At 40.2% G+C, this 26,281-nt stretch overlaps 1 protein-coding gene across 5 annotated transcripts in view; it reads left to right on the top strand.

Annotated features, from left to right (window-relative positions):
• Positions 1 to 26,281, top strand: part of LMO7 (LIM domain 7) — a 125,729-nt gene that overhangs the window by 55,231 nt on the left and 44,217 nt on the right. For all 5 annotated transcript variants that reach the window (XM_075265407.1, XM_075265408.1, XM_075265406.1 and 2 more), the window contains exons 5-7: positions 7,032 to 7,138; positions 22,344 to 22,374; positions 24,369 to 24,482. In XM_075265407.1, coding sequence (XP_075121508.1) covers positions 7,032 to 7,138; positions 22,344 to 22,374; positions 24,369 to 24,482 — 252 coding nt within the window. The remainder of the gene's footprint in view (positions 1 to 7,031; positions 7,139 to 22,343; positions 22,375 to 24,368; positions 24,483 to 26,281) is intronic.

Here is a 26,281-nt window from a genome sequence, read left to right as displayed (position 1 = left end):
TTTCTGCTATCTTGACAACAGCTTATGACAACTGACTAGCAAGTTCTGTGGTGATTAAAGATCTCTAAAACCATGGAAGGCGTAGGCATTACTGTCACAATGTGGGTGGTAAAATGCCAATACGTACACGTGTCTGAAAGCAGGTTTGTTTTCCTTTTTCTTACAGAAATATGCTCTTTAATGTCAATTTTTTTTTTTCCTCCGTCCACTATGAGGCCTTTTTTTTTTTGTAGGATAAATTTTATTTTTAAATGCCACTATAGGTTGTTTCATATAGTGTATTGGTAAACTGTAGAGAAAACTATTTGTGGAATTAAGTGTGAGGAAAAAACACAATAGTTTTTGAGTTTCGTTTTTATAGCGTTCATTGTGCATTAAGAATGATGTGTCATCACTTTTTGACAACCATACAGTATATACTCGAGTATAAGCCGACCTGAATATAAGCCGAGGCCCCTAATTTTGCCACAAAAAACTATGAAATCTTATTGACTCGAGTATAAGCCTAGGGGGGAAATGCAGCAGCTACTGGAAAATTTCAAAAATTAAAATGGTTGCAGTTTTTGGGTGCAGTAGTTGCTGGGTGCTAGGGAAGGGGAGGGGGTGTTTTGGTTGTCTGTCTGCCCCTTCCCTGAGCTTGAGGACTGAGGTTTTTTTTCCCCCACTTGGAATTCAGCCTGGCTGAATATAGGGTATCTGCAGTGCTCCTATTAACCCCTTCCCGACGGAACAGGAGCACTGCAGATGCCCTATATTCAGTAGACCGGGCACTTTCAGACACAGGGATACCTAATGTGTGTGTTTCATAGTAATTTTCTACTTTTATATGTATTCTAGGGAAAGGAGAGATTTAGAACTTTTTTTTTTTTTTTAAACTTTTTTTTTCTTTTCACTATTTTATGGGAGATTCAATACATTACTATTGCGGCGGGTCATAGACCCCCCCCCCCCCCCCCCCCCAAAAAAAAAAAAAAAAAAAAAAAGTTTTTTTTTTTTTTTGCTTGACTCGAGTATAAGCCGAGGGGGGCTTTTTCAGCACAAAAACTGTACTGAAAAATTCGGCTTATACTCGAGTAATTATTTTACACATTCATCAGCATTGAAAGATATGCAGATTTGGGAAGCTTCTAGCTCCAGTCTGTGGCATGTGGGATGGGCGTAAAATCCTGTTTGAAAACAAAGTTCTTTTTTAGCCACATGAAAGCTGGGATGATTTTGCAATGCCTTCTGCTCATAGGGCCAATTGGCCCTTGTTCTAAACTGAGGGACAGAATTCTTGAGTTGAGACCTTGGTTTATCAACCTGACAGATTGCTATGTGCCTGATCTGAAATGTTGGCAATGTTCAATGTTTCATGTTCTGTTGGTTGGAAGTAAAACAAGGAACTGGAATTGCATCACATGATGCACAGATGTGAAACTGCACAGACGGATCATCTGATTGGAAAAATAGAATGTAGTGATCTAGTCTGTACTGCAAGTGAAATTGGATTTCACGTCTCAAGTCTAGGGTAGCAAACGGTGTCAGAAAGCATTTGCACATATGCATAGATCCTGTGATGTCCATAATTTCAAGACTTCCTTTTTGGTGTTGCAATTTCGTGTAAAGGAGAATTTCCATCTGTTGAGTTGTGTGAGGGCCTACTTTTTTTGCAGGGTAAATTCTATAGTTTTTATTGCTACAATTTGTTGTATGCAGTAGGTACGGAAAGTATTCAGACCCCTTTAATTTTTCACTCTGTTTCATTGCAGCTATTTGATAAAATCAAAAAAGTTCATTTCTCATTAATGTACACTCAGCACCCCATCTTGACAGAAAAAAACAGAAATGTAGGTCTTTTTGCAAATTTATTAAAAAAGAAAAACTGAAATATCACATGGGCATAAGTATTCAGACCCTGTGCTGTGACATTCATATTTAAGGGTTAGTTCACATCTGCGTTTGGTAATCCTTTCGGGGAGTCCACATGGGGACCCCCCCCGAATGAAATACCAAATGCATTGTCAGGCGGTGTGCAGTGAAAGCATACGGACCCCATAGACTATAATGAGGTCTGTGTGCTCTCTGTACAGTATCCACACGGAACATGTGGACAGAAAAGTGGATCATGATCTACTTTCATGTGCCCATGATTCGTGCGCGCAGCGCGCGGAAAGCACATGGACCCCAGTATAGTTTTCCGAAAAATATGTGAAAGCTCTCGGCTATCTTGCCACATACTTTCATATATCAAATTACTCCTTGCCCCCACCACCCCTCTTTTTCTTTTTTTTTTTTTCTTTTTTTTTTTGGGGGGGGGGGGGGGGAATAAAAAAAAAAAAGCAAACGGCAGTCTGTTTTCCAGAAACTCAATATGAAATCCTCCTCATGTCCACAGTGCGTTTTTCAGGACATTAGGCAGAGCACCATCGTATCTGTAGATGGCACAATAGATGCACAATTTCCTTGAAAGAAAATGTTTTTAGAAATGAGGCTCGAGTACAATGGAAGTATGCCAGAGTCTCAGTGTGAATTACTGCCTACTGCTTCCCCTGTATACTTGACTTGCAGCCTCTTCCTATCCCACAGCTGTGATTTTACTGGTTGAATTTCCGCACCCACGCTTGGCATTTCCCATCTTGAACCCTTGGAGGCTCTGGCAGGAATCCCATTGCACTTGAGCCTCATTTGCCTATTTCTTAAAGGGGCTCTATCAGCAAAATCATGCTGATAGAGCCCCACATGTGCGTGCATAGCCTTTAAAAAGGCTATTCAGGCACCGTAAAAGTTAAATTAAACTACCCCCCGTTTTAAAATAATACCTTAAAAAAGAATGTTCTCTACTTACGGAACGTGCACCCTGGGCGGGCATTCAGGGTGCGCCGTCTTCTTCTTCCCCGCCTCTTCTTCATCTGACGTCTTCGGGTCCCGTCCTCCTCCGGCGCTTGCTCGCGGACACTGATATAAAAAAATAGCCCAGGCGCATGCGCAGTAGCACGCGGCCTCTACTACGGCTACTGCGCATGCGCCCGGGCTATTTTTTTTTATCAGTGTCCGCGAGCAAGCGCCGGAGGAGGACGGGACCCGAAGACGTCAGATGAAGAAGAGGCGGGGAAGAAGATGAAGACACACCCTGAATGCCCGCCCAGGGTGCACGTTCCGTAAGTAGAGAACATTCTTTTTTAAGTTATTTTCAAACGGGGGGGTAGTTTAATTTAACATTTACGGTGCCTGAATAGCCTTTTTAAAGGCTATGCACGCATATGTGGGGCTCTATCTGCAGGATTTTGCTGATAGAGCCCCTTTAAAGAAAAAAAAAAGCTTATTCAAGGAATTTGAGCATATATTAGGCTATGTAAAGATATGATGGTACTCAGCATAATGTCCACCTTATCCTCTGGATAGCGGATAAGGCTATGTTCACATCTGTATTGCCACGTCCACCAATAATCAATGGAGGAAAGTGTCTTGCACCAAGGACTTTTTCCTCCACTGGTTTGTTTAAAAATGACTGACTCCATTACAGGCTCTGTGTGTAGCCGCTGCTTTAGGGCCCATTCACACGGAGTATACGCTGGCTGATTCTGAATGTGTAAATGTTCCAAATCATCAGCGTTTAAAACAGATCCCATTACTTGCTACGGGAGCCGGCATACTTGTGCTCCCCATAGAAATGAATGGAAAAAAAGCAGCCCATTCATTTCTATGGGTTGCGCACGTATGCCGGCTCCCATAGAAAGCAATAGGATCCATTTTAAACGCCGCTGATTTGGAATGTTTACACGTTCAGAATCAGCCAGCGTATACTCCGTGTGAAGGGGCCCTTAGTGGCCCACCTCTGCATTGTTTAGGTCTCCTGAGGGACCCGAGCAACAAGAGACAAGGCTAATGTGAACCTAGCATTATGTGTAATTACTAGAATATCCCTGTATACCCTATACATCTGGTGTCATATGAAGGATCCGAATCTCCTCTTTCATATAATACTAGGGTAGCAGTTCTACCTCTTATTAGTTGAGAAGATTTCATTTGAAAACACAGTTTGATTTGCTATCATTTCTGTGTAGCTTTTTCAAATCCTTGCTGTCTTTTTAACTGGGGATATCTTCGGAAACTATGCAGGTATAGCTACGACCTTGTTGTCATATGAAAGATGAGAATATATTTCTATGTTTTATAATGACTGACATAGACGTGCTTGAAGTGACCCCTCCGGCCTCTGCTTCTTTGCATTAAATCTGTATCCCCCCCCCCCACACACACACACACACAAACACATAGGGGACTAACAATTGTTTTTAGGGCAAGATTTGCCAGAAAGGAGCCAAAATCTATTAATACAGTATGTTATCAAAATTGACACATTCTGTCAGAAAATCAAAAGTTGTTTGAAAGTTTAGGTACTTGCTCTCTCTCGATGCTTCTTCATCACAATTATACAATTGATTCACTTGCCTTGGACATTCGAGGTGTTCATTTCCTTGGCAGTGCATCTTCCCTGTTTAGGTTATGGATTGTGTTTTTGTAGTTTTGGGGGTTTTTTGGGTCACGTTTGGACCATGATTTTTGTTTTTTAGCCATTTGCCTGCCCCCTTTCCAAATAATGAAGCCTATAGGATGACACCTAAAAAAGGCAGATGTTGGGCATGCTTCAAAAATGCTTTTCAAAAAAAAAAAAAAAGGCATTGGCCCTAAAAAAAAATAAATAAAAATAAAATCCCCCAAACATTTGACTATTGGCAGTGCATTTCGTGGTTTTTATTTGTGGCGTAAAAGACAGTTCGTTCTTAGTTTTTCGGTTGCATATAGCAGTGCAGCTAGTTGCGTTCTCTTCTAGCTGTGAGGCTGACATTGCCAGTCACGCTGTTTGGAGCTTTGTACACTATACTCCTTTGCCAGATCCCGGCAGGCTTCCTTGCATAGGCAAAGCAGCATGACAAATAATTAGATTAAACATCCTGTAAAACAAATGGCCTGGGTGGGACCGTTTCTTACTTCCATGTGGTATTCATGTTATTTGCCTAGGGGTTACGGTAGGTGTCAGCACTTTGTGTTTGCCCTTTGTAAGAGATATGTATGTGGAGTCTTTCTGTTGTGCAGTGTCCAGAATTGTTCGTCACTGCACCTGTATACCTGTATTGACAGACGGGTGCTCGGTTGCCCTGTTTTGATTGTATTTCAGTATTCCTCACCATTGTTAGGTTCCCTCTTTCAGTTAGGATTGCAATTTCTGACTTTTCTTTTTCTGTAGATCATGTTATAACTGTGACAGTATTTGACTCCAATATATCCTTTACTGCTGTATATACCATTTGCTCGCTTACATCAATACCTGTAGACAAAGAGAAACAGTGTAATTTCATTATGGGAAATGCACTCGCGGCTTAGAACCAATATCATGGGTTGCCTATTGGTATATTTGGAACCTGACACCATAGTTACATTGTTTTATAAAGCTGTATTGTCCTCTACCTGCCCTAAATGTGCAGTTCTAGGAAGTGTTTCTATAGGAAATGTGATCCTTATGCTACATATAGTTGTATAGCATTGTCAGTGGTATTAAAATGTATTCTAGAGTCCCAGGGCATACAGGCATCTGGTCCACATTCTGTCACATAATATCTGACACCATACCAAATTTGAGTTTCTCAATATATATTACTTGTGATGTGACATCATTGACAAATAGGCCATGTTAATTGATCTGCCCACATGGGCAGAGACTTGAAGCTCCTGCGCCCCATTGCAGAATCTGTAATGGGTCCCTTACCTACCTTGAGCCACGTAGAATAGTTGTATATTTTATATGGCAGAGGACCCTTTCAGGGTCTGGGGCCCGATAGCAACTAGTGACAGTGCAAACGGGTGGGTTATTTTTTGGTGCTACCCTACAACCACAACGAAGCTGAGGACAAAAAGATGCTACAGATTTGTTTTTACTTTAGTTTTTACAAATTTTATTTAAATATATAGAGTAATTGGATTAGTATTTTTAGAGATGAGCGAGTATATTCCATCGAATACTTCCCCTGCATAGTTATTGATGTAAAAAAGCTCCAGGGAAGGTGGGAGGGTTATCAAATTTTTACTGCCCCTCCCACCCTCCCTGGTGCTTTTTTACACCAATAACTATGCAGGGCAGGTATTCGATCGAATATACTCGCTCATCTCTAGTAGTTTTCAAAACTGTGCAAAATATATGAAGAAAATCTGAATTTGGGTAGATAAAACCATTTCAGATATTAGTGCTGCCGCTTGCCATGTCCATACTGCTTCAGTGGCCCACACTATGTGAAGGTGCATGTGTTCACTCCTGTAACTATTGGCTACATTTTCCCTGTCCCAGAGTGCCCCTTTTAGATTTTTAGGTCTGTGAGGCTCGTCCTTTCAGTTCAGCTGTTGCACTTTGTTGAGCTTTTTATAGGACTGGCTTCACTTAGCAGAAGCAAGTAGCCTCGAACAGGTGCAAGCAAATGAGTAATGCACCACTCCTGAATTCTTCTCTTTTTATTTCTTCATGTATCTGTACTGTACCAGATCATATCTGTGACATTTTTACCTTCAGTCTGCGTATGTTCACATTCTGTCAAGATCTTGTTAGACGGCCAAACCTAGATTCCAGGTGCAGTGTCCCAGTCACTGTGTGTTCTATAGAAACAGCATGTCCCTCCTCTTTTTCCTCACCCTCCTATGCCGGCGCTGGCAGTAGTTTCTGGGTGGGTCAATGTCATTAGCTGCAGTTATTTTTAAAGTCCTAAGAGGTGAGGGTTGCCGTGCAAAGACAGAAAGAGGGCGTTTGTTTGTAGACCTGACATCAAAGTGTACTTTTCTGATGACTGACTGCAGCAGGTAATCTTTGCAGCGTCACTCGGGCACACAGATTAGAGACAGCCTCCTGGTATTCATGAAATATTATTGCCATACATCTTCCAGGCTTGTGGCGTTTTCTCTATCTCTGCTGATTCTTGTGGACTTTGGAGTTTTGGACTTGGATAAGCAGTTTTGATTTGTGAGCGCTCAGCTAAGCAATCATTTTCCACTTGCCTTTTCAGGATAATATTAATGTTTTCTTGCGGGCCTGTGGGAAACTTGGACTGAAAGAAGCTCAACTTTTTCACCCTGGCGATCTTCAGGACTTATCAAATCGTGTGACTGTCAAGTAAGTTCCATTCTCTATTACTGTATGATCACTTTGCCTTCTCTGGAAGGTGACTGAGTACTAAGTGAATGATAATTGGTCAGAGTGACAGTAGCAGAGCAAATACGCTTTACTAAAGCCGTCTCTATTTGTTTAGTTAGTAAAGCAGAGGAGCTAGTCTGACCTGTATTGTACTGATTTTTCGCATATCCATGCTGCTTAGTAGAACAGTACAAATTCACTTTACATAGGTTTTTGTAGTACATGGGACTCCAGACTTTCTGTCCACTTTATGTAAGTATTGTAGAAATATTTCTATGGGTCAGAATTGTAGAATGAGAGATGGCAATTGGTGACAAGCGTAGATGTACCAGTGCCATACCTTTATGCCTCCAGCTAGGCAACCACAAAATAGTGTGAAGAAGTGATAAAGGATACTGTAAATTTGGTACCTAGGTGTGTATGGCTTTTTATTTTCGAACATGCTACATGCTGAACACTGAACATGCTATGTGATTTCCAAATGCACTCTTATATTTCACTGGTATTGCTATGCAATTGTACAGACCTGTAGAGTCTTGTGGACATGTGGAGAATTCATGACAATTGTGAGATTAAAGCCCCATATGATGCAGCATGCTTGCAAATCTGTGCTTGTACTGTCACATTATATACACTTGGGCCACATGCGCACAACCATGCTGGGTTTTGCTGTATGCAAAAATGGATTCAAATGTCACAAAACAAAGAATTTCCAGTAGATCATCCGCAATCCTGGATCTGCAATGAAGTGTATGATCCCATACACTTGTATAGGCGAGTATGTGCTACAAATACAGACTGGAATAGGACCCGCTCCGTATTCTGCGGATAGTGTCTACGGCCTTATCTATAAAAAAAGAAATGGACGTAAATGGTTCTATAGAGGGTCTGTATGCTATCCACAACTGCGGACAACATACTGATAATAACTACGATAATTTCCATGGGGACAAAGGGTATTTTCACACGATTTTTATGCAGCTTTTTGTGCATATTCAGTGCTGAATTTGGCATCTTTTTTTAAGCACGTAAGTGCACTGCCGTAGATTTTAAATCTTTATTAATAAGCGGCATGTAACATATTGAATCAGAAACTGCAATGGGTTCTTACACTATAGATTACCTGCAAAGGGGTCAGTTCTGTGTGTGGAGCCATGGCAGAAACCTTAGCGTCAGCCACAGATTTCTGCTATTCAGACAAATATACATGCTTTGTGTATGTAGACTTAGCACTAGTTATGTGTTAATGTCTGTTTTATTTCCTATTACATTTCTACTGTTTTGTTTCATTGGTTCTATATGTGATTTATTCCTCAAAATATGTCAGACTATGGAAATTTGGTCCTAAGATCTGATCTCTGGCACTGTCTATTTAAAGGGGGCATTATTTGGTGACATGCAGACATTTATAGGTTGCCATGTAGACAAATGTGTACATAGAAATATAATTGTATATATATTGCATCCATCAAGCGGCCACATGTTTATCCCCTGCGTGTGCTTCCTGAAGAGTTTGCTGGAAATACTACATGTACGGATATTGATCTGCAATAGTGTTAGGGAACAGCATAGGAGGCTTTGTTTCATGCTGTAGCTGTGTATGTTTCACTGAGCTAGAAATAGAAAGTTTCTGCCTTACCTGTTTTTATAGCAGACTATAATTATAATTCTCATGAGAACTGCATGTTTTGACAGGTTACGTAATATATATATTAGCTATAGTACATGTAGCAATTGTGACTAGGCCATATAGAAGAGAGGCTGCTGAAACCATTTCTCTAGTAAACTCCCAACATGGGCGGCTTTCCCTTACTACATGTTATTAGTAATACTAAAGTCTTTTTACCTCTCATTTTTCCATTTCATCACCGTTTTCTAATGCCATAAATTATGAGCATTAAAAGGACACGGGCTAAGAATAAGGCCAAGAGATCCCAAATGCTTTACCAGATCTAGTTAGCCCCCCCATGTAGGATCTAGTTTTGTACTAGGGGCTACGGTTGTATAGCAATGGCTGCGTACTTCATTTGAGGGTCCCATTATGCTGCTCATGTGCCTTAAGTATGGCTACACATCATTTCTTAACGCTGAATTGTATATTGCTGTTTAATGTAGTATCAACATATACTGTATTTTCTAGCATTGTACAACTGTGTATTTGTACATTAAATCCTGCCCCCCTTGGGGCTTAAAATATTTTTCTGTAACAGAAGGCAAACACACACCCTATGACCAACTGCATAGCAAGCCAATTACCATGTTGTTAGTGTAGGAGGAAACCACAGAACTTGGATTAAACCCACACAGACACGGGAGAACATTCAGACTCCTCAGGTGTGTATGGTAATGGTAACTCACTTCCATGCACATTCTCGTTTGTTATTGTGATGTCACATTTCATTTTTGTAGAGCTCGCCTCTGTCATGTGCAAACAGCCCCTTTTTATAGATCACGTAGTGAAAAGGGGTGTCTATGAACGTGGCTGGCCATACTAGCTGAGACTTTAAGAGTAGCTTTGAGTTGTGGCCTAGCAATAGGGTCTTATGTGTATAGCAAGATGCTGTATGTATATGTTACATGTGGGAACTCAATAGTTTTTTCTGAGGGAGGTTCCCATACATAATTATGCCAAACTGGAGCAATTCTGGAGTAATTCTTCATCCCGTGTAATGTATAATTGTATAATTACCCAGATTTCCGGTAATTGCAGATTGCTGACTGCAGCAGGTTTGTCTTATAGACCCATTGTTTGTGGCCTAGGTTTCTAGTCAGACAGGTGCATTGTGCTGAACCATGGCTGCAGTGTGTACTTGTACCTTCATGTCAGCGTAATAGATCCGCCAGTACTGCTGCTTTACTGCCAATTGGAGTTTCAACCCACCTTCACAAGACTTCTCAAAGTATACCAGGTCACTACAGCCAAGGAAGAATATATTGAGTTTGGTTACAGCTAATGATAATGCATTTATGTGCACAGTTTCCGCTACTACATATCACGTTTTCTAAAATACATCTAAGTAGTACAGCGAATGCAACTAAATCACTTGTGTTGTAAAAAAAAGTCTCTGATCCCCATCTTTGTGTAACAATTCTTGTGAAACTTCATTAACAAATACATGTTGATATTGGAGTAAGATTCTTTTCTGCTATCCTAGCCCTCATTATGATGGCTACTGCTTATTATCAGAGAGCTAATTGAATGGAGGAAAGGCACCCAAGGCCTCAGCCTGTCTGTTTCCTTGTAGTAATCCTGTCAAGGAGTGACATAGTGTACTGTACATGTGCTGTCAGTAGGAAGGCTTGTGTGTCTACTGGTGATCTGGGGTAAGGAAGACCTTTTTATTGTAGAAGGGTCATACTAATGCTTAGGACCCTGGGCAGTCGCAGTCATGAGCAATGCCCTTAATGTTTGCATGGTTACAAATAACAGCAGAGCTGGATAAATATAGAATAGACATGAGATACTTTTAGAAATGACTCCAAAGGATTGTTTCAGTCCAGATGCATGTGTCCATCAGGAAGATGTCTGCCCTATTTGCAGCATAGCTGGTTTCCTTTCCATAGTATGCGTCCCTTTCTACAAGTTTGCTCTCTACATCAAAATGAATTTGACATGCTTAGTGTTTTTGTGAAGAATGGACTAACCAAGATGTAGGAGATAAGAAACATTGTAATATATCTTGATGTTAAATAAATGCTTTTTTCTTCCCTTATCGGGCTGTTTACCTGTTCCCCTCCTCTTGCTATACTGATTTTTACATCACCAAAGCATTGATCAATATCCAAGTCACCAAAAACTTACTTGATCTGACAGTCCATTATTACAAGCAGAGTACCAATGACTAATGTTTAAGACGATCAAACATAAATATCCAAAAAAGTTCTATTTTTGCACATAATTGTGGCTGTTACAAGTAGTGTAGGGGAACCTCCAAGTGTGTTTGTATTTGTGCACACTAAAAACCACTATGGTTGTGTGAAGGAGGCCTTAGGCTGATCCTGCAACTAAATAGAAACTTTATTCACATCAATTCTGGAACTAAACAAATACTTTATTCACATTGGTGCAGATCAGTACTTTTTGTATATCCAGTGTGACAAGGGGGATATTTCTGAGTCAGAGCAGATTTCTAGTTACTGTGAGCAGGGTATGGAAGCTAATCTTCAACTACCAGCTCAGAGAGAACTGCAAACTACAGATGTGCAGAGGAAAACTGCTAAAGTTGCAGTCGCTTATGTCATATAATGTCCTGAAATAATGTTACTCCTCATGTACACACACTATACCAGTGGCTTTTGCTAAAGGTCAAGGTGCGATACTCATACATTATAGTTATGTGCCTTCCCAGGAGCCATCAAAGTTAGAACTTATTATTGGTGTATCAGGAAAAAAAAAAAAAAAAAAAAAAAAAAAATATATATATATATATATATATATATATATATTTGCTCTGGGCTACTTGGATAGGTAAGGGGGTAGGTGGTTGACTTGTGTGGTCTCATTGGGAGATAAGTAGAGCTACATCATCTCTAAGGAATGCCAGAAGTATCAGGCTTTTACTACTGGTTTCTGTGCCTTTATATCAGCAGAACTCAGGTATCCGCAAGAATGGTATTTATGGAGGTGGCAAATAATTTATTTACCAGTAACTGACAAAGTGACCCTTCAGCTCATATAAAAAATAAAAATCCCAGGACTGAGGAGTCAAGAAAGTAGGGCCCCAGAGTATGAGTCAGAAATAAGTTACTGACTTCAACTCTGGAATCAAAATTAAAATTATTACTTAATTTTAATTATATCAAGCAATTATCTATAGTATATAATTAGATGCATAGTTGTTGCATATTTACTTCTGTAGGAATTCAGCCCCTGGCTTTTTTAATGACGTAGAGCAGCTATTTTGCTTCTGACTGACCTTGGCTGTCAGCCATTTATGAAGGAGTCGATGGTTTGTACTACTGACTCCAGCCATGAATAATTCGCACTATGTGTATAAAGCATAGTATAAAATACATGCTACCCTACCTTTTAATATTTATGGAGCATTTCCTCAAATTCCCATTTACCTCTTCATTTCATCTGAGACGCTCCCTCCTGTTCTCAGCTGGACTGTCCAAGATCAGGAGTGTCTTAGACTACAGAGCACAGTGTACACAGCTTGGTTGGAGACGTTCATGGCTGTTTTACAGAAACGAAGAGGGAACTGGAAGAATCATAAAAAATAAGGGCATTAGTTATTTATATGGTACATTAAATAGGGCATTTCATGTCCCTCCAGCATTGGTGGTGTTATATACTGATGGAAAGCTGACCGTGCGCTGAATTCAGCTCACTGTCAGCTTTGCCAGTATCTGCCCCAGTTTCAGAGAGAGTGGTGCTGTTATTTTCGGCACCAGTTTCACTGCACTGTCAAAGGGGCCGACCTCACAGCTCAGTGTCATCGCTCGACTATGAGGACTGGTCATCTGGGTGGGGAGCGGATCCTCACAACCCAGATATGATGCAGAGTTGCGAGTCCAGCCCCTCTGACAGTGCAGTGATATCAGTATGGGAAACCATGGCACCAATTTCTCTGCAACTGGGGCACATCTGACTTCAGTGCACGGTCAGCTTTCCAGCAGTACATCATACCGCCAATCTTAGGTCCTCTTTAATGTGAGGGTCATCTTCAATCCTTGTTAGTATTGACCTCCCCCAGTGTAATTTGTAAAGCTCTGCCCTTGATGTATTGATAATCTCAGAGATTACTTTATGTTCGTGCAGCTCATGTGACAGCCATATCAGGTTAGAATATTGTGGAATGTCAGGCTCATATTACTATGGAACAACTATTGAGCACTTCTATAAGCAAAGTCAGTCATGTTGTGGGGGATTTCTAAATTTCTACTAATGTTCCCTAAAGAAAAGCGCTGTGGGAAATCTGCACCTTATGCAACTCTTTGCTCTTGTTTTCTGGAAGAAGAAGAATAAATTGAGTTGGTTGTTTGTCCATAGGTGTAAACTGATACCTGTAGCACTAGTGTGAGAATATGAGGTAAAGGAATGTGAACTGCGATCTGAGTGCCCTGATATTGTGTGCCGCGGATTATACCTGGTTCTGGATCGCATGCTGAGATTCTTTTGATCAGCATGTAGTAAATGGTGAAATCATTTATCAATTAATATATATAAACTTTATATTATCTGATGTCATTTATTAAGGAAACAAATTTTACCTTATGACTTGTCATGCTATCCATTATTGCAACCTATAAAACTAGCTTGGAGCGCTATTCCAAGAAAAAAATCCCTCATTATAGACATTGGAAAGCGAGTTATGGGATATATTTATTACACATACATATACTAAAGCTAATTCACACAACCATGTCTAGGCCAGAAAATGTGACGGTCACATGTCATGTGAGTACAGGACAGTAGAGCCATGGCGTTCTGAACCGCTGAGCATTATTGTAGGCAAATGGGTTTTTTATAACAGGTTAGCCCTAAGATGGTCAAATTCTGCCTATAATCGCACCAGAATAAAGTAAAATAAAAGGGTTTAATAAAAAAAAAGAGGGATCATGCTTAGTTACAGATTGCAAATGATTTGCAAATGATGCAAAGTGTTTCACTTGTTGAAAAAGGGAGGGGGAGGGGAGGTTATTATGCACTAATATACACGTATGTTGTTCAATGACATCCAGAGGTTGCTGGGAATCCTCATGATCTCAACTGAAGCCGACTAATAAAATAGTTTTATAGTACCTTTGTGTGTGTCTGGGCATAACATGACAGTTTATTGGAGAACAGGAAATTGTAGGAATGTTAAGCAAATGATCAGTAATAGAAATTATCTGTAGATGGACAGCAAGGAATACATACAGACTGGTCAGTAACCCATTAACCCTGTCATATCACATCCATAGGACATTATGATTTTATGGAAAAATGTCATATTACAATCATAAATCAGATGTTTGCTTTGCTGCGCAGCCTGCTTGCCAGTTCACCAGTGAAGTCGCTGATCTGGTGATTCAGTATTTTCGTGTATAAAGCTGTTCTAATGCTGCAAGGAATTCTCCCACCAAATGACAGCAAGTAAATAGCACCTCACTGTAAGGAAATCTATTTCTCGAAAATAATACATGCAGAGCTCTGCATTTCCCGCTCTATCATGTGCTGCACTTATATAGGGTCACCTAAGCCTAGGAGACCTGGGTGTCCTGTTGTGTACAGAGGGAGGTACTTGCCCCAGTGCAGAATCCGTTGTATGCGGTGGTATGCCATAGACTATAAGGGTCCATTCACACAGAGGAAAATGGTGAGGAATTAGGTTTGGAATTTCAGCGCTGAAAAAAAATCCTCCCATTGACTTCAATGGGTTCGTTTTTCTGCTAGTAGAAAAAGGAACCCATTGAAGTCAATAGGAGGTTTTTTTTTTTCCAGCGCTGAAATTCCACACCAAATTCCTCACTATTTTCCTCCATGTGAGTGGACCCTAATGGGGTCCATGTGGTTTCCGCAATAAACATGCAAAGAAAAAAGTCCTGCAAGCAGCACTTTTCTCTCTGCATGTTTCATACGGACTCCATTGCAGTCTACGGGGTCCGCAGATTTCCCCGGTAACCGCTTTTTAATGCATAAGCGGGCTCCCCGACGGAAACCAAAACGCAGATGCTTCTGGCCTGAAGCTTGTATCCCGATATTTTAATGCTAGTTTCACTTTTATAGGTTAGCACAAGTTTAGTCAGTAAATACACACATGGGTTTCTGCTGCTAAGAGTGAGTCTGTTCTGATCAGTAGTGTAGCACATTACTATGGGATAGCTATTTTAGGGAGCTCTTCAGAGTCATACACAGTATAGTACACATGCTGCATTTTTTCATTGCAGTACTGTCAGTTATATGAAGCAGAACTGAGAAATAATCTGCTGGCTTTATGTTCTGATTTTTAGCTGCCATGTAGATTTCTTGTACCAGGTAAGTGGACACTGAGAGCTCTATTATCTTGGGGACGAGCACAATATGCCATACACCATACACATTCCATACTTTATCAACACAGTTATAAATACCCGCAATAGGACTGGTATCTTTCTGCAGTGATGGGACGCATGTACTTTGTGTTTGTGTGGTATCATAAACATATCATACTAAACTTAATTGACCATATATCATTGTGTACTTTGACTAAAGTTTGCAAACAACTTCCCCTATATAATTATCCAAATACTTTCCATAATGTAAAATATAAGCATAAAGGTTGCATGACACTTGAACGTCTGCTTATAGCTTAGTATTTGGTGGCACAAGCCTATGGTTTCGGTATTGGACAGGATACAGATGATCTACATTCCTGATACTTGAAGCCACACATCACTTTGGTATTTTTTTTGTATGTGTGTGTTAAAGTGGCACTCCTATTTGTTTCCAGTTATTGCATTGCTCTTGTGGGCGGTAGATTGGTTTAGAGTTACATAACACAGTAACCCTGTCATTACTGGAAATGTACATCTTGCACCTCGTCTATGTATAGTATTTACATTATGTGCGTGCATATTAATGGGGGACATAAATAAATACCAAAGGGGGTTAGAGAGAAAAAGAAAGTTCTAGAATCTGTGAACTAGCGAGAAGGCAGCAAGGTTAGAAAATAGAGATCTTACTCATAGTGACAGGTCACCCACAATATAAATTGTGATTTACATAATAACTTTGTTTCACGTTGCGAAAGTCTGCATGCTATTTAAACACATATATGTATTACCAGTGGAGATTCCCTCTAAATTCACCTGATCGCTATAACCTGCTTTGCTCTCTTCACTACTATTTCGCTGCATATCAAGGTGACCTATCACAATCCAGCCAAAACCAGGAACAGCAGAAAATACAGCTCCAGGGAACAAACACAGAGAATTTTTTCAGGGGTGGGAGCACTGCTGCAGTTTTTAAGGCCAAAGCCAGAAGTAATAAAATGTATAATTCCTTCATTTATATTTTTTGTTCCTTTTGTTACTTCTGTTTCTGGCTTACAAGACCTTCATCAAAACCACCATGGGGGTTTTAGATAGCCATAAGAGGATCCAATTTTTCCCAAGCTTAAAGGGGTTTTCTTGACTTAACAGTTGAAGACCTATCCGTGGTCTCTTCACAGCTCAGTCACATTCAAGTGAATCGCTTTGAGCTGTGATATCGAGCACCATTTTAGTAAAATGGATGTCACTATGCTTGGTTTTGTGTGAAGAGCCTGCTGTATCCTTGTGAATGCTGCTGTCTCTTCAACAGCTGACTGGCGGAGGACCAAGGTGTGAGACCTCCACCCAATCTTCAGTCGATAACTCTTAGCCTAAAAGATAAGGCCTCAGATGATAAACTCAGTCAACTCATTTTAACTCCAATACTTTTATTCCCCATGAAATAACAATGTTGAATCATCTTTTCTTTGAACTGTTTCATCAGTCCTTTGGTATTTCCTCTAGTTGTTAAGGTGTACAGTAAAATCCAACGTATTCATTATCAAATGTAGTGTAGGATATGTTATATACAACCCCATGTCAAATCAAAAGGATGGAATTTGTGCAATGAAGGATATACAATCTCCTGCACTTAATGTCGCTGTTTTGATATCGTAAATCTCCAAGTCTTTGAGTGGTTCCTCTTTGCTTTGAGTTATGGAATGTTACATGTGGACTTCTTTTAGAAACATGTCTCTGGTAGTCTAAACAAGTTAAAATGTCCTTCTTTGAAGGGAGTCTCCCACCTCCACCAAGCAGCTCTAGGAGCACTGTCATTACTGCTCCAGTAGGATGGCTGATCTTATAACACTGGGAGGATCTCTTCCAACTACACAAGGTAGCACAGGCAGGGGATGGTAGGGGTCTGCGTAGCAGGAGCAGTGCTTCTGTTTGTCTCCAAATCTACAAAAGAATCATACATAATAAAGGTACCGTATATGCTCGAGTATAAGCCGAATTTTTCAGCACAGTTTTTGTATTCCAAGTGGGGGAAAAAAACAGTCCTCAGGCTCAGGGAAGGGGTAGACAGACAACCAAAACACCCCTTCCCCAGCACCCAGTAACTACTGCACCCAAAAACTCTGACCATTTAAATTTTTGAAATTTTCCAGTAGCTGCTGCATTTCCCCCCCCCCCCCCCCCCGGCTTATACTCGAGTCAATAAGTTTTCCCAGTTTTTTGTGGTAAAATTAGGGGCCTCTGCTTATATTCGGATTGGCTTATACTCGAGTATATACAGTATGTTGTTTATCACTCTAATGTGTGGTTATTGTTCAATGAGCTTGGAGAAGATGATAGACTCACTACAAATTAGGTTTGCTCTGGTGAAAAAACTGTCAAATACATCTGAGCTTTATCAATGACCCTCATAGTCTGTATAAAGTTTTTTTTGGTTTTTTTTTGGAAATCTCGCCAAAATATCTGGTGATGGATAATCTACCTAAAGCGAGTGCGCAGCTGCCCTACAACAAAGCGTCTTGAAGTGCCTGTAGTAGAGATGTTAAGTTGATGTTGGTTTTGATACCTCTTGTAAAGTTTTAGCTTCATGAAGCTGGGTAGTCTTTATTCAGCGTACTGTAGTTGATTTGTAAACGTTAAGTGATGAAACACAATGCCTTGTAATGTAGCGTGTATTACATGGGAGCATGCACACATTAAGTAAGGAATGATCACTGAACATGTAGTTTCAGACCGCGACAATCCTTAAATTGTTTTGTCACACCCAAGACAACACCTGAGATGATGTGAATCATAAGAAATTACAGGCTTACTATGGTTTGCCAATATGCTATCCTACTAAACGTAACTGGTATAAACAATATATGGGAAAATGAAGCAATTTGACTCTGAAGAGTCTAGAAAATCCTGCAGTATCTTATCAACTTGTCTGAACCAGCACATGGTGTCAAATCAAATTTGCCCTACCTTACCCTGAGATCTCCATATAAAACTACCGCAATATAAACACCAGCTCTGACGTTACAATTCATTTTAATAATTATTGCTAAATTCATATTAAGTCATAAATTTTGCTGCTGTAACATGCTGCCTTCAGATCAGACTACGTTACAGGTTCCCCTTAAAGCATCTCTATATAATGGAAATTGAACCCCGGCGCCTGGGAGGAGGTTTTTCTCTCTTCACAATGTGACCAATGTCTGTAGTTGAGTTGCCTGACCTGGAACCACAAGTGGTATGATACAGTTGTGGCCTAGGAAAGAGCTATCCTAATATAGGTGGTTACACTATTGCCATTGCTTACATACTGCAGCCTATCCAAACAGGATATTGTAAAGTTTTGGACCCCCATTGATCTACTATTTTAAAGTTACCCATTCCCTTATAAACACACTCCAATGACCCATTTGTAGTTCCTGCATTGGTGTCTGTCGTATACCTTTGTACTGTTAGTGCATGTAGCTGTTAGTCCTGTGGATGACAGATTTATTATGTAGTCTGATCTGATTCAGGACTCTGCTTCAAAATAAAATCATTATTCTTAATTATATTGTACGCTTGGCAGCATAGTATAATTAGATGCGTAGCTTATTGCATATTTATTGTCTTAGGAATTCGGTCAGCATTACTGCTTCTATATGACCATGGCTGTCAGCAATTTATGAAGGGCCAAACCTCCGACTCCAACTCCTATAAGCTCCATAACCTTAGTTATTCGGGATGGTAACCTTTTAAGATGCATTTTTATTAAATCTGATTAAAACAGGTTTTATTATGGCCTGGATGATATTTTCTAGTAGTTGATATGCAGCTGATATAGTATGAAGTATGAGGGAGTGCAGATAGCCAAGTCCAAACCGATTGACTAACCCTGCCATTATGGCAGTTGTGTTCATTGTCTTGTGTTGCATTGTGTCGCATGGTAACAAGGTAGGAAACAAGCCATGACACAGTGCCCTCTCCTGCTGATCTGTACTTGACTGAGCTACTTCCCACAAAACAGAAACAATAGTCACTTCATTTTCAGTCAATAAACATGTTTTTATGTGGTATAGAGGGTGGAATAGGTACAAGTTGAAGATTCATACATAAAAGAGAAAACCTTTAAGAATGTTACACATCGCCTGCTCTCACATCTTATCCTATAATTGCATAGAGTAATTCCACTGAAGCCGGGGAAATGAGCATACTCTCTTATGCCAGCTGAGATAATCCTTTTACCCTAGCGCTCATGTGTCTTGTTTGCATATTTGTCCTTGGGGCATAAAATTGCAGTCACTTATCTAAGTCAGGTTCTCTCCTCAAGACGCCTCCAGCCAACTCCTGAGCCGGGAAGCTTGCGGATGCCATTGGCACTGTCATGTCTACTGAAACGGGTTTGTTAGAATATTCTGCTGAACTAATAATACATTCATCTAAGATACAAGTCAGAGGACAAACCACAGCACTTTTCTCTCCGCATTTTTCATGCCAAAACCAAATGGACCTCATTATAGTCTATGGGATCCGTGGGTTTCCTTAGGTAACCACTTTTTATGCGGATTAGGTTTCCGCTCAGGGGACTCCCTGAGCGGACTCAAGTGGACTCCCCGAACGGAAACCCATGCACATAAGTGAACTGGGCCTTAAGCAAAAATGTAATTTTCACCCATTTGCAGTTGGGTTTAAAGTTATACTAAGTTGTTTTATGGGGCAGTGGGACAGAGCTGAATTGCAATAATTGATATCACTGGGTGACTCTGAATGGATATTAGCTCAGTTGCATGATATTGACCAGGTCATGTAAATATGGGGTTCCTTCCCACTTTTGGTCACATGACTTAAATTGTATGAGCGTTACATGGCCCCCTTGGGGCATAACAGTGAAAATGTTCTATTGCGGGTAAGGCCACTTGATGATGATATTTTTTTTTCTTGTTCTTGCAAGATGGCACTTTGTGTCTGTGTTTGGTAGTAGGCGATGTGTTGCGATGTTATTAGATTATGTACCTCTCATAAAAACAGATTAATAACATGGATCTGTACCGTTTTGAGAATTTATTTTACAACTCCACATTTAATACTGGCAAATAGTGTGTCAGTGAGCTATTCCTATACTATATCTAGACTGTATTCCTGCAGTCTAGATATAATGTACTTATTACATAACAGAATGTATGCTTTTTCTCTGACTCACTATTTTGTAGTCTGATGTACCATTTTGTTATGCCACAGTTTATTTTTCTAGGTACAGCACAGGGTGGCATAATGAAAGGTTAATAAAATGGCCTCTGTGTATTAGTGTTGTTACAACTCACACCCTTTCCAATGTAATACTGTGTAACTGTTTAAGTGTGTTGTGAAGAGTTAAAATGAGGGAATTAACCTCTGGGATCATTTAACTTAAGGTTATGTATTATTGTTTGTTACATGTCCAAGGTGTGGTCATACAAGATATGATTGTCTCATGATAAGCCAAGCCGCGCCTGCCAGAGTCATAGAAAAATAAGTTGCAAAAATAATACTGAAGTTCATACTTGGCAGTCTTTGTACATGAGCCCTATAGACACTGTATATGCCTTACATAGCTCACAGTCAAATGAGTGTTTGGCCACCAGCTATTCTTTTTAACACCTCTTTGCACATGCATACTCCGTTTGGCTCATTGGAGAGTCTCCGCCATTTTCATAATGAATGTGACGCAGAGAAAACTTGTCTGTCTGTGCAGAACTTGTTTTTCTGCCGATTCCTCCAGGTGCAGGTGTGAACTTAGCCTAAAATGACTGTCAACTCCAATTCATTCAATGTATTTGAACTCTCTCGGGCTCTGTTTCTATCACATTTACATGTGGGAGAAATACTATTAGTGGCATAACCTCTTTAATATGTGAAAGGATGGCTATAAAGGCCAAAGGTTGAGTCAGTGGGCAAGACCACCACATCTCAGAGTCTGCCATTGCTTACAGTTCTTCCCAACTATTCCCGTGACATTTCTGTAGCTTGTGTCATAAACTAGACCCCACTCTTCCATAAAACTGGGTTTGTTTTTGAAATGGGAAGTTGGCTTAAATTTGGCATATTCATTACAAGAGTGGCAAACAATTATTTCCTGGATTAAAAATGATATCTAAAAGTAACACCTATTGGGAGACAGCACCAAATCTTCTCTTATGATTGTATAGTTCCAGCAAACCACTCTGTTGGAGGGATGTGGACAAGTTGTTTGAAACTTTTAGGTTTGCTTTATGTATGCCTAAATATACCTGCTTGGCAGATGCATGAGAGGACACTCTTGGCATCTGTCAGGGCTAATACCCATTCTTGGCAGATGCATCCAAGGACACTCCATCCATGGCATCAATGGGGCTCGTATGGCTGCATTCATTATGCACATCCTATATATTTTCATATACTTCTAACCATGTTGTTGTTGTTTGGTGACTGTCATCTAGTGGGTGCTAGTACAGAGGGAATCTGTGTATGAGGACACAGTGGACCTTGATGCCTCAGCACTTGTGTTTGTGACCTCTCTTTGTTGGAATAGTGCAGCTTTGAACAGCTTCCATGTATGTTGATGGTTTGCTGAGGTCTGGTATCATTTATAGAGCTCTATAATCCTGTAATCTGCGATTTACACAACGTGACATGTTCTCACCAAATCCATATTTCATTCTGGTTTTAACTTTTATATCCATTTCATAGTAATGTGCAATATTTTATTATATATTATATGACATTCAGAGTATAAAGGATTATTTATGATGCCGTTATCCAATTTTAATATTTGTGAGAGTAGAAAACACATTTTTATCTTTCATTCTTTCATGACAGTTTAGCTACTCTTCTTTTTGGTCTGTGACTGTAATGTGAATATCCACATGATCTATCCACTGCTTCCTCATTGTCACATCATAGCTTTGGTTATGTTGTGGGAGATTGTTCTACGACCCCTATATCCCTTAGCTACCCTTATTTTTGGGCTGTGACTGTACAGTAATGTGAATATCCACATGATCTATCCACTACTTCCTCGTAGTCACATCATGGCTTTGGTTGTGTTGTGGGAGCTTGCTCTACGATCTCTGGATCCCTGGATGTTGGCACTAGATTGGACATGTCTGGATCAGGGAGCGCTATAACATTAGTAATAAGTCATTATAGTCATTACTACATCTGTGCACAATTATCGTTTTATCATTGCACCTACCCCTTTTTTTTTCTAAGTATTTTTTTCTCTCTCTCTTTATAGACAGGAAGAAACAGAGAGAAGATTAAAAAATGTAAGTATCGATGTTGGTTTCACTATTACCTAAGGTTAGATATTCTTGATCTCGGCTTCAGGGTGACGTGCAATGACGTGTTAATACCTCTGTTTTGACTCAGATTGTAGTATTACACATTGAGCACAGCTTTTTGACTCATCTGCCTTCTAAAAGTCCTTTATTTAAAGTGCGTCTATCACCAGGGTGGAGCATATTAAGACCAGCACATAGTCACATAGGTCAGGCTCTCCTGAATGTTCTGCTATTTACTCTATTAAAATTTGCCTCTATTGCTGAGATATTCATTCATTTCACAATATGCAAATTAGCAATCTGGAGCTAACATTTACATGGAGAAAAGTTGTGATATTCAGGTTAGCCTGACCTATCTGTGTTGAAGGTTTAATATGCTTCACCCTTTTCGACAGACTCCCTTTCACAGGGCACAGTCTAGTTTTGCTATTGCACCTGAGCTTGCAATATGGCAGAATATTGGATACATGCATAATAAATATCAGATACAATGGCATTCTAAATAATTAAAACAAAATTTCTCTCTACTGTAGTAAACAAAGTTTTTCTTTATGTAATAAGTGGTAATCCTTTAAACGGTTATCTTGGATTAGAAAAAGATGGTTGCCTTCAAAATTACTGCCACATTGGTCCTTTAGTTGTGTAACATTGCAGCTCAGCTCCACACATATGAGTGGGGCTAAACTGCAATACCAGACATAACCCATGCAGAGGTCTGGCACCAATTCTGGAAGAAAGCAGCTATGATATTTTAAATCCTGTGCAACTTCTTTACTTACAATGTATAAAATGAGCTACTATAGTGTTCATACTGAGACCTGGCCTGTGATTTCCTTGTATCCTTGGCCCTAGGCATAAAAACACATAGGACTGGTGTGGACAATGCCAGTCTTGATAACTCAGGCCCTTAATGTACAGTGTTACGTTGTGTCTGGTCTGCTCACTACATGCTATACTGGTCTGATACAGCACATCTGTGGGTTATATTTATTGTAAGATTGTTGCAAGGCAAGGATTTTAATATAGAAGTGTCATTATATTTTAGGTAGGGAGTCTATGATGCAGTCATGGGGGTAATATCATGCCCCAACACTATGACACTTTATATGTTATCTCATGTCCTGCTAGGGGTGTTTTTGGACTGTAGTATTATGTTACCACAACACCAGTGTTACTTAAGGACATTGAATCCTGTGCAGCTATCTAGCTCTAAATCTTATATTAAAGATGTATAGAGTTAAAGGGTTGTTTAGTTCATATTTTTATGGTTTAGTAGGGAGGCTGTTGAGGATAGAAACATAAACCAATACTCTCCTCTCCCCGTGACTCTGTTTCCAGCAGTGGCTACTCTGTTGGCCAGTATACAGGTACCTTGGTTGTCCCATTTGTGCTAGAAGCTTAGAGGCCTCAGTGGTGACTGCTGTTTGTTAAGGGGTGACCACTGAGACTTGTGATTCACTGCTGCGGTCCCCTACAGAAGCAAGGGACCTGTTTACAAGCCCTATTGAAACCTATAAATATGAACTGGACAACCCATTTAATAAATCTGAGCAGTTGATGTAACAAGTATGTAATATGCATTATATCAACAATTGTATTACAACACTGTCAAATAGTAAAAGCTGACAATAAGACTCTCAGAGAAGGGTGTGTACCCCAGGTTATATACTGCCTTTGCTGCTTCATCCTTATGGACTGTGTTCTGTGTCTGTATTGTTCTTTATGGACTGATTCTGTTCCTCCAAAAGATACTATGTCCTGCTGGCCCTGTGCCTTAGTTCAGTCCCAATGGACTGTTTGTTTAGTCCCCTTAGAGAGAAATAGTTTGTCACATTTTCAGATGAGTTGGGTTTTCCCTGCAGAGAATTGGACATTGACGTATTGTTCTACACTAACTATGAACACTTGCAGGTATAGTAGAGGTCTTAGAAACCAGGACTTGCCATTCCTATTTCTAACCATTTCTTTTTTACCGTCAGGTTTTGATCACCTTATATTGGCTTGGGAGAAAAGCGCAGAGCCTACCGTATTATAATGGTCCACAACTTAACTTGAAGGCTTTCGAAGGATTGCTAGGACAAACTCTAACTAAGGTGAGAAAGTCTAATAGAAGGAATTACAACCTTTGTACTGTTCAGTAGCAGGACATTGTGTTGCCATCAAGTTGCAGACTTGTTCTGGAAAGGCTAATATTGCACTATAATATTAATTGTATCTTTACTCCAGCTGTCGAATGAATTGTGAAATACATTCATCAGATGGCAGTAATAAAAAGTACAGATGTCCTTGTCACCTGGCGGAGCTTGCTTACAGTGCATTTAGTTTCTGTATATCATTAAGTCACAGAGAGAGAATTTATTACCCCTTGGTGCTAGGTGAGAAGGGAGCGGCAGTATCTGCTTCACCAGTGTCAAAGTCCAATTCTTCTCGACGTACTTTACATTCTTTTCATCATCTTAAATGTAGACCGCGCCTCAGGCCTTGGAATATTCTTCACAAGTAGACTTTTTTTTTTTTTTTTTTTTTTTAAGTAGAACACGGTTATCAAGTTTATTTCTTGTCTTTGCTGAAGGTGTTTTTTCTTTATAACAGAGATTGATTGTGCGCTGTTCACTTAGAGAGTGAAAATAGCTGTAAAATGTTAGTTATTGATCTCTTCAATAGAAATTACAGCACTCTGTGATGTGCCCATACACTCTCCTTGCCATATTTCATATTTTTATAGTTTATAAGAAATAGAATAGGATTTACATAGGATGGATAGTGTTCACTGCAGGTAGAACATTTACAGGAATACCAAAGGATCCTCCGGTGGGCCCCGTCACAACACAATAATGGTCCAGCAAGAGACATTCAGATTTGAGGTGTTCTATGGCCTGTTTCCTAGGGGTAGACCCAGTGATCCTCAGTGACACTGATGTGGTCGCCACATCCCCAGAGACCTGTTCTTGAGGACCAAATTGCTGCCTGACATACAGTGCAATGTGTGAGCATGTGGAGTGTTGCTGTGCCTGCCCTTGTTTCCTGAGGACCCTTTAACATAACACAAACCTAGAAATGAATGATAAATATAACCAGAAGATAATGTAGTCCCATTATTAATATACACTCACCGGCCAATTTATTAGGTACACCTGTCCAACTGCTCGTTAACACTTAATTTCTAATCAGCCAATCACATGGCGGCAACTCAGTGCATTTAGGCATGTAGACATGGTCAAGACAATCTCCTGCAGTTCAAACCGAGCATCAGTATGGGGAAGAAAGGTGATTTGAGTGCCTTTGAACGTGGCATGGTTGTTGGTGCCAGAAGGGCTGGTCTGAGCATTTCAGAAACTGCTGATCTACTGGGATTTTCACGCACAACCATCTCTAGGGTTTACAGAGAATGGTCCGAAAAAGAAAAAACATCCAGTGAGCGGCAGTTCTGTGGGCGGAAATGCGTTGTTGATGCCAGAGGTCAGAGGAGAATGGCCAGACTGGTTCGAGCTGATAGAAAGGCAACAGTGACTCAAATAGCCACCCGTTACAACCAAGGTAGCCAGAAGAGCATCTCTGAACGCACAGTACGTCGAACTTTGAGGCAGATGGGCTACAGCAGCAGAAGACCACACCGGGTGCCACTCCTTTCAGCTAAGAACAGGAAACTGAGGCTACAATTTGCACAAGCTCATCGAAATTGGACAATTGAAGATTGGAAAAACGTTGCCTGGTCTGATGAGTCTCGATTTCTGCTGCGACATTCGGATGGTAGGGTCAGAATTTGGCGTCAACAACATGAAAGCATGGATCCATCCTGCCTTGTATCAACGGTTCAGGCTGGTGGTAGTGGTGTCATGGTGTGGGGAATATTTTCTTGGCATTCTTTGGGCCCCTTGGTACCAATTGAGCA

This window comes from Leptodactylus fuscus, chromosome 2, assembly GCF_031893055.1.
Source record: "Leptodactylus fuscus isolate aLepFus1 chromosome 2, aLepFus1.hap2, whole genome shotgun sequence".
Taxonomy (NCBI): Eukaryota; Metazoa; Chordata; class Amphibia; order Anura; family Leptodactylidae; genus Leptodactylus; species Leptodactylus fuscus.
Note: the sequence above shows the minus strand (reverse complement) of the source record. Positions and strands in the feature narration are given on the sequence as shown.